Here is a 13115-nt window from a genome sequence, read left to right as displayed (position 1 = left end):
TGCATCATGGCAGTTGCAGATAAGCAGCAAGCAGATAAGAAGATAAACAAAAGCAGCTTCCTTGGCTGTAAAGGATAGGAGAGTTTAACCACTTGCCAACCAGCCGCCGTACTTATACGGCAGCAAGTTGGCTCTGCGCCCCGATCGTCGTTTCGCACGGGAGCTAGTGGGGCTCCCATGTGCTGTTTTTAAACAGGGGGAGCCAATCAGCAGGTCTGGCAGCCGCAATATCCGCCGGGCACCCATGATTGCTCCCCGTGGAGACAGAACGGCGGTCAGTCTATGTAAACACGGCAGACCGCTGTTCTGTCAGTGATACACTGGAATCCTGTGTTCCTCCTATTTAGGAACACAGGTCTCTGTGTTCATCCAGCAAGCTCATCCTCCACACAGTTAGAAAGCACCCCCTAGGGACACATTTAACCCTCTGATCGCCCCTTGTGGTAACACTTTCCCTGCCAGTGTCAGTACAGTAACCATGCATATTTTTGGCACTGATTACTGTAGTACGGTCACTGGTCCCCTCATAAGTGTCAAAAATGTCAGGTGTCTGATCTGTCCGCCGCAATGTCGCAGTCCCGCTAAGAATCTCTGATCTCTGCTATTACTAGTAAAAAATAAATAAATAAGAATTACCTAAATCCTTCCCCTAGTATGTAGAACACGATAACTTTTGCGCAAACCAATCAATATACACCTATTGGGATTTTTTTTGTACCAAAAATATGTAGCAGAACACAAATTGGCCTAAAATTATAAAAAAAAATCAATTTTTTTTTTTCTCATTTTGGAATGTTTTATAGCAGAAAGTCAATTGTTGCTCTTTTTTTGTTAGCACAAAAAAAAAAAAATCAGAGGTGATCAAAAACTACCAAAACAAAGCTCCATTTCTAAAAGGACGCACATGTTGTTTGGGTACAGCATTGCATGACTGTGCAAATGTCAGTTAAAGTAACGCAGTGCCGTATCGCAAAAATTGCCTGGTCATTAAGGGGATAAAACCTTCCGGTCCAGAAGTGGTTATCTCTGCTTTAAGGCTGTCAGCAGATCGGCCTCTTCAAACTCAGCAGTGCCTAAAAATGGAGATCAACTGAGCATGTGCAGAGCAGGGTGAGGCCGTATATTACTGGGTTTTAAACCGTATAGGCACTTATTTTAATGTTTTACATAGTTATACCTGCAAAATGGGCCAGCCTGCAAAATGGGCCAGCCTGAAGTGTCCGCCCTTGTACAGTAAGCTGCGCACACACTTTTTACCGTACAAATTCGCCAATTCTGAATCTTTCTGAACTCCTGCACATGTACTGAAGTGACGTCACCAGCCCCCCCCCCCCCCCCCCCCCCCCCAATGAAAGTGGCTGGCAATTGAGACCCGGAAGTCTGTCACCCCAAGATGTAAGCAGCTGAGCGGGGAAGCCCTGGGACACCGCATCGCTGGAGCTGAGGGGAGTATAGTTCCACTTTAAAGTGTAAATAAACCCAGCAATTTAAGGGCCCTCTCATATGACCCTTTTTCATCAGTCCGCCCATCAGTTTTTCAGGTGGACCCGGTCAGGCAGACTCTCCAGTCTCTTCTATGTAGCGGTAATGCCCCATACACACGTGCAGATTATCTGCAGACTTTTGTCTGCAGACTTACCAAAACCATATAATATGAGGTCAAACCTAAACACTTTCAATTTGTATGCAATCCGGCAGGCCCTTGCACTACATAGAAAAGGTAAGTCTGCAGACAAAAGTCTGCAGATAATCTGCAGGTGTGTATGGGGCATTAGTGTCAGCGGACAGGGATATAAGGAACATGGGGCGCTTCTGTGGGAGCGATCAGTCTTTAAAACACACTTTATAAAACTCTGGTCCGACCGCATCTGGAGTATTCCGTCCAGTTCTGGTCGCCAGTCCTCAGGAGGGATGTGTTGAAGCTGGAGAGAGTCCAGAGAAGGGCAACTAAACTAATTAGGGGATTGGAGGACCTTGACTATGAAGAGCGTCTACAATCGCTCGATTTATTCTCCCTGGAGAAGAGACGTCTGAGGGGGGACATGATAGCAATTTATAAATATCTTAATGGGGATCCCAGCTTAGAAAAAAAGCTGTTCATTCGAAGGGATTGCATGAGGACTCGAGGGCATACAATGCGATTAGAGGAGAAGCGTTTTAACCTCAGGCAACGTTGGGGGTTCTTTACTGTTAGGGCTACAAGATTGTGGAATTCTCTACCACAAGAGGTGGTTTCTGCGGGTAGTATGGTGGCTTTCAAAAGACTCTTAGACGTACATCTCAAGGATCAGAACATTCAGGGGTATGTGAGATGATTACAGCCACACACACCTACACAGGTTGAACTAGATGGACTATTGTCTTTATTCAACCTCACCTACTATGTAACTATGATAATGGCCTCTTGTGTGGGTGAATGATTTCTTGGCTGTCTCCAGGGCTGCTCTTCCAGAGAGCAGAAGCACGCTCCAATAAGAAAACCTAAAAAGAAAAGAGGAAGGCACCTCTAAGTGCAGTGTAAAACACTTTTAATGATACACATAAAAAAAGAACACGTACACTATAATTCGTGAAGAGCAGGCATGTAAAGACCAATCCAAGTCTGACGAAAGAGTGTTGCTGTGCATGCTCCGAAACGAGTTACCGCCGCCATGACGTCACCACGTTCCTGCGGTCCACAAGCGAGGCGTGTGTTCCACCGCAAACCTCAGCTCCGGACCTTCCTCCATAGTGCTTCACACCTCTCCTTTTTATCCCCCCTACGCTGCTGGGCAGCTTCAGGGAAAGGGAGCCATTAGGAAGTCCATGGAACGATCCCCTGTGATATCTTTACATGCCTGCTCTTCCCGAATTATCCTGTAGGTGTTCTTTGTGTGTCATTGAAACTGTTTTACACTGCACTTAGGGGCACCTTCCTCTTTCCTTTTCATGTCAACGGGACCTGTGTCTGTTGATACCCACAAACATCCTGTCTGCTAAAAACAGACCGATGAGGATCCGTTCCCCATCCGTCTGTTGGGTTGGATGGAAACACTGGCAGTCCGTTTACATCCTACCGCCCATAGAGGAGAGCGGGCTGCTCTTGCAGAGCAGACATGGACCAGACATCCACCTGCTCAATAGGGATCAGTGGACAGATTTCCTGCTGAGCAGGCAGGCTCCAGGGGGCCTAACCACCAAAAACTGTTATTTAAAGGATGTCATGTACAATACCTCCGTTAACCTGTGCTCCCAACCAAACTGTCAAGCCATCAAATAGCTGGAGTCATAACTGACCACTTGTACAGTATCCTGGCAGATTGCAGATCAAACAGGCTAAGACGGCAGCTTCCTTGGCTGTAAGGCCTTGTTCACCTCATATGTGCATAAATCTGATGGAAAAAACGCACAGATTTCACTTGTAGAGACACGAGTGTACATCGGTTTTTATGCATATTTCAGTGAGTTTTTAGCCATGTTCACATCAGTATTCATGTGTGTGTCATTCCTTTTTCTTCTGCCCTGTTCACAGCACAATGTTGCTGTCACGTAATTTGTTTTTGTTTTTTTCATGCAGAAAACTGCATACACGTTGGTGATTCCTGCGCAGAAAAGATCTTCACGTAATACTAGTGTAATGGTGTGAACGGGGCACATAGGGAACAATTGTTTTTTTCTTTGTGCCCTTGCAGAACACTTTCAGAAAAACTCACATCTGTGCACATGGTGTGAATGAGGCCTTAGACTCGGGTTCACATATATGCGGTGCGGGAAACGCAGCGAATCCTGAGCGTTTCCACACCACATGGAAATTACGCTATGATTGCAAGGGTGTGCACACCCATGGGATCCCATTCCGGTGCTGCAAAATAAATATGCCTGCGCCTTTTTTTTTTTGTGTGGTGCGAATTGAGCCCATGCAAAATGGGCTGAAATCGCACTGCAAATGACATGTGATTTGAATAGGAATGCGATTGCTACCCGAATCACAAGCGGTGTCCTGCACCGCAGATATGTGAACCCAGCCTTAAGGGTAGGAGGGTTTAGTTCCGCAGAGTGGCACTGGAAAAATCATGTGCCTGCCTTGCCACACATGACTTGGGTTGCTTATTCCTGGTTTAGTGTAGTAATACCTGAAGTCTGTAAAGCCAGTCGCTAGTAACAAAATGAAACCAATTTCAAAAGACATGCAGAGGAGGCACACAAATTTATTAGAACTACTTTAAATTGGATGTTGGGTTTTCCATAAAGAACAGGGATATGAATTTTATACTATTGCTCGTTATCAAGAAACCTAATCATAGTAGTAATATATCTGTGTATTACAGCATGTATTTGAAAGCTATTCTATTATAAACATTTGCTTTCTCTTTCTAGAAATGGGTGGTTAGCTGAGGACAATTCAGTAAACTGAACATAACTCTGTTATTTGCCTTCGCAGAGTGCTGATAAAGGATCGGCTCCAGAGGAGAAGGCATCAAGGACATTCGAAGAGCCAGGTAAGGCTGACCGTAAAGTTTGCGGTTAATGAAGTCGCACTGTGCGAGGGAAAAGCTTCTGAATCTTTCTGCTTTATACTTTGGAATTGGTAAACTATCTGAATCCTAGTACCGGGTACTGTATTTGCATGAGAAAGCTCTACTCCTTCATTGCAGATATGTATGGGGCTTATTTAAAAAGCAACTACAGCAAAAACCAATAAAAACCTTACCCCTTCAAAGCAGATATGTATGGGGCTGTTTGGTTTTTGCTATTTAAAAAAAAAAAAAAAATGGGTACCTAGAGCAGTAGCGTAAGGTGTGTGTGTGTGTGTGTGTGTGTGTGTGTGTGTGTGTGTGTGTTTATTATTTTTTTTTTTTTGCTACTGAAACTTTGAGGCTGCATTCACACTTGAGTGTAGCGTTTTCGCGCGTCTTTTACCACGATTTTCAGGCATTTTTTTTCAGGCATTTTTGGAGGCAGGCATTGACATCTATCAAAAACGCTGGTAATCAGCCTAAAAAGAAGCTCATGTACTTTTTTTCAGCTACAGGCGTTTTGCAAAACGCTCAGATGTGAACAGGAATGCTCCATTCACACCTGGGCGTTTTTTGAGTGTTTTTCAGCTCCAAAAATGCTCAAAAAAAAAAACGTTCCAAAACGCCCAACAAGTAAAACCCCATTCATTTAAATGGCCCCTGTTCACATCTGAGCGTTTTGCAAAACGCCTGTAGCTGAGAAAAGTACATGAGCTTCTTTTTGGGCTGATTACCAGCGTTTTTGATAGATGTCAATGCCTGCCTCCAAAAACGCCTGAAAAAATCGCGGTAAAACGCTACGCTCAAGTGTGAATGCAGCCTTAAAGTCTTCGGTTGTTCATTGAAATGCATGTAGTTGTGAGTCTGACTTCCTGCAATAGGCAGTACAAAGTGGAAGACTGTTAATCTAATCATTTTCGTTGCTGCCTGACTACATTGTAGTGTTTGTAATAAGCTCTGCTGCTGTTGGAAAGTAGATTTGTTTTATAGATCCAGCTTTGGAAAATGTAGGCATGCATATCTCCTACCTGATGTGCCTCGGGAGAAATTGGAAATCACTGTAGTAGTCAATGCTGCTACAGTGATAGCCACACCGCTGCCATTCATAAATTGTAGAACTTGTTCCTTTGTTTTTTGTTTCTTCCTTTTTTCTTTATTTTTTTTTTTATATTTTTTTTTATACAAAGTGTTGTCTTATTGGATGAGGTAGGGATTATGACATCACCACCCCCTCCTTTCCAAGTATTTCATGAGTGGCGGGTAGCAGTGTCGTGTGAGTAACCCCATGCAGTCCGTGTGCAGAGGGAAAACCCACACCAAAACCTTACAGAGCCCAAGCAGGACCCAGGAGGTCACTAAAGTACCGCCAACTACTACAGTGATTTTTCAGCTTCCTGAGCGGCCCATCAGGAGTGAGATCTGCATACTTACATTGATCCAGCTTGGCAATGTAGGTGTGCAGTACACATAATTCCTGGAGTTTAGGTAGAACATTCAACAGAAGGTCCTGGTCTATTGTGTGCTGATTTTTTTTTTTTTTTTTCCAGTTTCAAAGCAGATTAGCTGTAAAATAGTTAAGAAAGAGAGCTGTATCACAGAGTCTATGAATCATATCTTTGCATGTAGATAGAGGTATCTTAACCCTTTCATGACCAGGGTCAATACAAACCTTAATGCCCAACCTCAATTTTGCAACTTGTGTTAAAAAACTGTACATATAACTACTTTGTGTATCCAGGTGGATTATACCTTGTTTTTTTTGTTTTTTTTATTGGACAGATTGGGCTTTCATTTGTTGGGAAACAATAATGAATGTCTGGTTTATTTCAAAAATGCACAAACACTAACTGACATTGGCACGGCCACTGACACCTACACTCACTAAACTAGATCAAGCCCGGATCTAGTTAAAGGGTTAGTTCACCTTTAGGCCTCATGCACACAGGGCATTTGAAAAAACGAGCTCCAAAGCCAGTTCTGACATCAGGAAAAAGCAGACTTAAAAACGCGTTTTTAGAAGCATTTTTTACTGTCATTAATGCACGTTTTAGCCACGTTTAGCAACGTTAGCGTTTAGCAGCCTTTGGGTCTTTTCACAAGAACGATCCGATCAAATCCGCCTGTCAGTTTTTCAGGCGGACCTGAACGGATGCTCCATGCATCCCTATGGGGCAGTGGCTGTCAGCGGAGACATCTCCGCCTGATACCTGCAATGCCGTGAAATCCGGACGGATGGAAACTTTTTTCCATCCGTCCAGCGGATCGGATGAGAGCAGCCAGGCGGTCCGTTCTCATCCGATTTCCCCTTACAGGACAGCAGGGATCTGACAGCTCCATCTCCGCACACAGAGCGGAGACGAAGCTGTCATCTGCCTGTTCAGCGGGGATCAGCGGATCGATCCCCCGCTGAGCAGAATGGCTCTGTCGGTGGATGCGGGCCGTGTGAAAGGACTTTCTCTGCCCTTTTCTATTTTCCAACCTCAAATCAAACTACTACAGCTTAAAAATGTCTGACACTGTTAAGCAGCCTTTAGCAGCGTCAGGCATTTTTACAGCTTAACGCTGCTGCTCCAGAACACACTGGCCCTTGTTTTTTTTTTTTTTTTCTTTTCTTTTTTTTTACAGCCTAAAAACGCCACTTACAGCTCCTAAAAGCCTGTGTGTGCATGAGGCCCTAGAATAACATGGAGGGGCGTTTTAAAAAAACGCCTGACGCTCCTAAAAGCAGCTGTAAATGCCACCTGTGCATGAGGCCTTAACAAAGAACTGTCTATGCAGAAAAGGGACATCTGTAGATAACCTAAAACTGTGGCACTTTGACCAAGGTTAAATGTCCTTGCTATAGGTGTAGGTCATTTATGTACCTTGTGAAGCCTGAGCGGAATAATTCTAGAACGTTGCTAAGGATGTTGGTAAGGGAATACTAGTTTTACGGTTCACCTTTACTATCACAGGAGTGAACTTCCAAACACTGAGCTCAGAGCTGCTGCATCATTGGAGAGAAGATGCACATTAGGGGGTTTAAATCAGAGATCGCTTTGATAGCCAATCCGAGGCTATTGCAGTGATCGTGTGATCACGAGCCATTCTATCCAGTTCTCAATCATTGGTGCAAGCCCCAAGGCGGTCACTGACAGCTTGGTCTCAGTGCTGGGAGCACGTGATCAAACGCACTTCCAGCACAAACACAGGAGCAGATATGCAGCCCCCAGGATTAAAGCCCACTTACTAGATGCTGCATATGTTACATGGTCCTAAAGGGGTAAAATGTTTGTTTTTTCATAGAGAGGTTTGTGGATTTTCTAAAATTAAAGACAAGGTATGTGATTGTTAAAAACCGTTAATGTTTGGTTGAATTCTCCATACTTTTATACTAATGACTGCCATGGATGGAATCTTCGCTGCCAGCTAATGTTTCAGGCATGATGCAGTCACTGTTTGGATAATAATTTCCCCCCCAAATAGAATTTAAATAGTTGTTGTTGAGCCAGGTGAGTCTTGCCAGGGCACCCACAGTTTGAAATTGGCCAAAATGCAGGCTAAGTATTTGACCCCTAAAGCCCAACTCTGGGCTTAAAAAAAAAAAAATCGCTCAATTATTTATAGGGGAACAATAAAAGGAGATTTTACTTTTCTGATCCCTGCAGTATCTTAACACCTGTGCTCAACCAGTCCATCCTGATGTCCTCAAGACCAAAGCAGGGTACATAGCTCTGCTGTGGACATGAGGACGCCAAGGGACAGACCACTGCCTGAAAAACTGTTTCTCCTCTCTCCTAGACAAAACAAGCAATTAACACTTGCAGTACAGACGCAGCCCCACTGCAGGGGTCATTTTTTCGTTTCCTGGAGTTAGGCTTTAAGGCTGATTACATGAAGCTTTTTTTAGCTCTACACTTTGCACAATTATTACCTGTCCACTGCACAATTAAATATGGTGTTTACTTTACCTTTAAAATGGTCTGATGAGTTGTGGCAGCCGGCTGTTCATGGAGAGGTTTGAATGTTTGTCCTGATTACTGTTCTGCATGCCACCTACTGGCTAAAAGTGGTAAATGACAATTAATAATATTCTTCATATGTATTAAATCTGCAGTTCCCAACCTCAGCCTTCAATCACCTCCAACAAGTCATGTTTTCAGTATTTTCTTCACCTTGCACAGGTGCCTTGAGGCAATGTCAATACCTTGGAATTTATGATGGCTATTTTATCTAAGGAAAATTCCCAAAACATGGCCTGTTGGGGGTACTTAATGGACTGAGGTTGGGAGCCACTGCCATAAATACAGTAACTATTTTAAATGAAAACATTTACGTACTCTCCATAAATCCCCTTTAAATTGGAGTTGGACATTGTATGACTATCATGGAGAATAAATCATTTCATCCCCCCTCTATTTAATGGTTAATTGTTGCTGTAAAACTGATTACAATAACCTCGCTCTACAGGAATCTGATTAAAAGACGGCTGTGATGAAAAATTCCCCAACATTTCTTATCAAATAGAAGGTTTTCTTTTTTTTTTTCTCAGTATTACATATGATTATTATAGTATGCAATTTGGAAGGTAGGAATCTAAGTAGTTGTAAAAGGAATATATAACATTTAAAATAGTATATAATGGAGGCATGTATATAGATGAATTGTGCCTACCATTTGTAATCTGTAAAGCTCATCAGCCAGTCTCATGCCTGTTTTTAATGTCCCTTTTTAAATGTGGCCACACATTCGATCAATATGATGACACAATTCAATGTGGCTAAAATGATCAAATTGTATATAAAGAAAAGGATGCTACCTTTTTGATCATTTTAGTGAGCTTTCAATTGATTTTTACTCTGCCAAGTCGAGTATAGTGCTTTTGATAGATTAAAAAAATTCTGCAGAACTGATCGTAATTCCAATCACTTAAATGATAGGATGTCTACATTTATAACCTGGGATACTTTCAGTATTTCCATTTGATTATTAGATGCAGAGTACTACCCCATGTGATTCACCAGTCGGTATTTGAATCCACGTTCTATAGCTTGTAAATCGGTCACAAATCGCTACATGTATGGCCACCTTAAAGCAAAGCTGCACCCAAAAGTGGAATCTCTGCTTGTTTGCCCCTCCAACCCTTCTACCCTTTCAGGGGGGAGCGGGTACCTGGTTTTGACGGGTACCCACTTCCGGCTGACTTCGCCATGGCGAACGAATCCAGAAGTTTGGCCACCCTCCTCCTTCCCCCGCCACTGGGCCATTCAGAAAGCACAGCACGCTTCACGCATGCACAGTAGGGAGCCGGCTGTGAAGCTGCAAGGCTTCACTTACGGTTTCCCTTACCCGAGATGGCAGCACCCAAGAGCCAATTGAAAAATTGGCTTGAATGAAGATCCTGCTGGATCCCTGGACAGGTAAGTGTCCTAATAAGTCAGCAGCTACAGTATTTGTAGCTTCTGGCTTTAATTTTTTTTTCTGAAGGAGCCTGGAGCTCCTCTTTTAAGAATAAACGTTTGCTGAGGTCTGTGGCTCTGTGTGTTGTGAGGGTCCACAGTTATGTTATGTGGCTGGATCATACGAGGGGCGTTCAAGTCAAACGGGACATTTATGAGTTTATATAATAGAGAGAATTTCAAGGAATTAAACGGCGTGCCCCCCCCCCACCCCAAAGCACCCAATACCAATGTTGATGGGGACCAGGGCCTCTTCATGGCAACCCTGGGCTGTGGTGGTCAGGGGGCTTATTGGAATCTGGAAGTGGGGGCCCCCAGATCCCGCCCTCCCCCCCATGTGAATGGGAATCGGGTATGTGACGAGACCCTTGCTCGCTCTGTGCGCTCTCCCGACACTCCTCTGTTTCTAGTAAGTCAGCTTGCAGATCGCAACGTCTGATGGTTCGGTCAACCAAGGATCCGGGATCCGAACTACAGCTATGTGCCGTCCGGAATCCATTAGAACAAACACCAAGCAAGCTGTATGCAAGTTCAAACAGGAAGACAATTTATTGGAAGAACACAGCACACTTTTATACAGAATTTGGAACATCCTGCCCCCAACAACCGCTTTCCTATTGGTCAATTGTAAAGTACCTGCAGTTCCCATTCAGGTCCTCTCCAGACATGCAAATGAGGGCTCGAAAATGAGTCAGTAGTGATTGGTCAGATAGCTTGACCAGGAAATGCAAATGAGGACTTGAAAATGAGTCAACAGGGATTGGTCAGATAGCTTTGACCAATGCAAGGAGACAGAAGCCCCAGGGGGCAATCAATGTACACAATAGTCAGACCCAGAACAATGGTTCCCTAACGAGCCCTCAATACACATCACTCTGAGTGTCAATATCTCCCTTAGCAGACAACAGGTGAGGTCATTAGCACACCTTAGACAGTCCGTCTCCTCAGAACTTCCTGGGATGACCATATTAGGAATGCACTTCCTGCTCAGAGACCTCATGAGAAAGGGAACAATTGACCTTGCTGACAACTATGAAGCAATTCAACCTATCACCCATCTGTCCTTAAATTCCAGTGATGGTGAACACCATCACAAGGTACATATAGTACCCTTACCCATTCACCAAAAAAGTGTACAATAGTAATAACCGCATGAGACTGTTTGCATACTTCTTACGTTCTTACACAAGAAGGGGGCGGTGCCACCGGGTGACCTAACCAGGTGACCCCACCCCTTGCCTATATAAGAAATGTCAAAGTGCAGAGTGGGCATAAGGCAGGAGGCCTCCCAGGAGGCAAGAGCATTTTTAATTGTTTTTCTTTTTTGTCGGGTAGGGGGGCCTGATTGATTATAGATTTACAGCGAAGGACACTAATTTTTAATAAAGGATTTGTCAAAAACTGTCTCGTGTGGTTATTACTTTTGTACACTTTTTTGGTGAATAGTTAGGAGTACTATATAACCGATACCTATTCACCAGGGGTGGGGGGGGGGGGGAACTGGGGGCCCTTTTGGTAAAGGGCGCTTCCAGATTGCAAGAAGTCTCCTGCCCACAGACCCTGACAACCACAGCCCAGGGATGTCGGGAAGAGGTCCTTGTCCCATCAACATGGGGACAAGATGCTTACCCCCTACCCACCCATGTTGAGGGCATGTGGCTTGGTATGGTTTGGGTGGAGGTGCTCGTTCGTCCTTGAATCGCGGAATCTCAAAATAGGGCCTGGACAAGAAGGGGGCAAATCCTTCCAGTCTTAAAGTGGTTAACAGTCTTTGGACTGGCCCGCAACATGTGCACCACCTATCAGTAATACTACTGCATGTAGTACCACCACACTAGCATCTCTTTAGAGATTCACATCATTGATATGCAGCTGACAAATCTGCAGCAACTGCGTGATGCTATCATGTCAATATGGACCAAAATCTTGATAGACCATTGCTATGAAGCATTAAGGCAGTTCTGAAGGCAAAAGGGGGTCCAACCCGGGACTAGCAAGGTGTACCTAATAAAGTGGCCGTTTTGTGCCTCATATTTCTATTTTAAACTGGAAAAGTTGCTTTTTACAAGGTAAGAGTTTACATATACTTTAATATGAATGTTCCTAAATGTGTGTCAATGTAATAAAATTTTATGTTGAAGGTGTTAGAGACTGTTACATTTTAAGAGGTTGAGATCTACAAAACGACCTGTAAACCTAAACTGTTTATGGTTCATTACAAATTGACATTTACTTGGATCTGTCTGTGAACTTAAGGAATTGTTTCTATGCAATATTCTAATCGTACATTTTGAAGAGGCACAATTTAACTTTCTGTGGGTTTATTAGAAGGAAATGCATTGAGCCGCTCCAATTCTAAATCTGCTTTAGACATGTATATACAAAAAGATACTTTATGTACGCCAAGATCTTCACATCCATCATTTATGAATGTTACAAAATGACCTTTCATGTAGAATTAGTCATTATCCCTCAAATGTATAATGTTACGTAGTTTATGCTTAATATAATCTTTCTTCTACAAACCTCCCTATAAATCTTTCCAGTTGTGCAACAAACTGCCTTGTCTGACCTTTCCGTTACTTAGCTTCCCATTGCTGTGGTCACATAATAGTAAACTTTCAAAATGGACTTGGCTGGTTCTGTACTCTGTGATTTAGAATTTTTAGATCCTTTTTTTTGCAGCATTGCGTAGGGCCTACTGTAACATGCTTTCAGAAAGCCAAAGTGTTTTACTACATCAATATATTTACCATTTAATTCACTGCATCATGGAGGCATGATTATGACAGACTTTGATTATGACAGTGTAAGGACATTTGATTGCTTAGTACCTGAAAGTTATGTTCCCCATCAGAGTAATTCTTCTCCAAAGTTGTTTTTAGAGGTTTTATGATTGACGATACCAGTGTACTGGAAATTGCATTTTCCAATGACATAATTTTTTATTTAAAAAGTAGTAGACCTTTACTCTGTAAAACTTTTACTAAACCCATGACCCTGCAGTCACTATATCTGGTCTCCCACAGTACACAGAACATGGAAATGCAATGGTTTTAGTAAATATAAACTGCCAAATATCTTTTCTCTTTCGTTCATTGACGGACACAGCTCCTGATCTTCTTAACAATTGGGTTATACTGCCCTCTACAGGAGTAGGACACTAGGCAGAAAAACGTCT

The 13115-nt window shown here is 43.2% G+C and overlaps 1 protein-coding gene across 1 annotated transcript in view; it reads left to right on the top strand.

The window, feature by feature from the left end:
* SMTN (smoothelin) overlaps window positions 1-13115 on the top strand; it is a 269740-nt gene that overhangs the window by 163262 nt on the left and 93363 nt on the right. The window contains exon 8 of the mRNA XM_082260465.1: window positions 4421-4478. Within this exon, the coding sequence (XP_082116591.1) occupies window positions 4421-4478 (58 nt within the window). The remainder of the gene's footprint in view (window positions 1-4420; window positions 4479-13115) is intronic.

This window comes from Pelophylax lessonae (assembly GCF_965119305.1).
Source record: "Pelophylax lessonae genome assembly, chromosome: 1".
In the NCBI taxonomy this organism is placed as follows: domain Eukaryota; kingdom Metazoa; phylum Chordata; class Amphibia; order Anura; family Ranidae; genus Pelophylax; species Pelophylax lessonae.
This window is presented reverse-complemented; position numbering and strand designations above follow the sequence as displayed.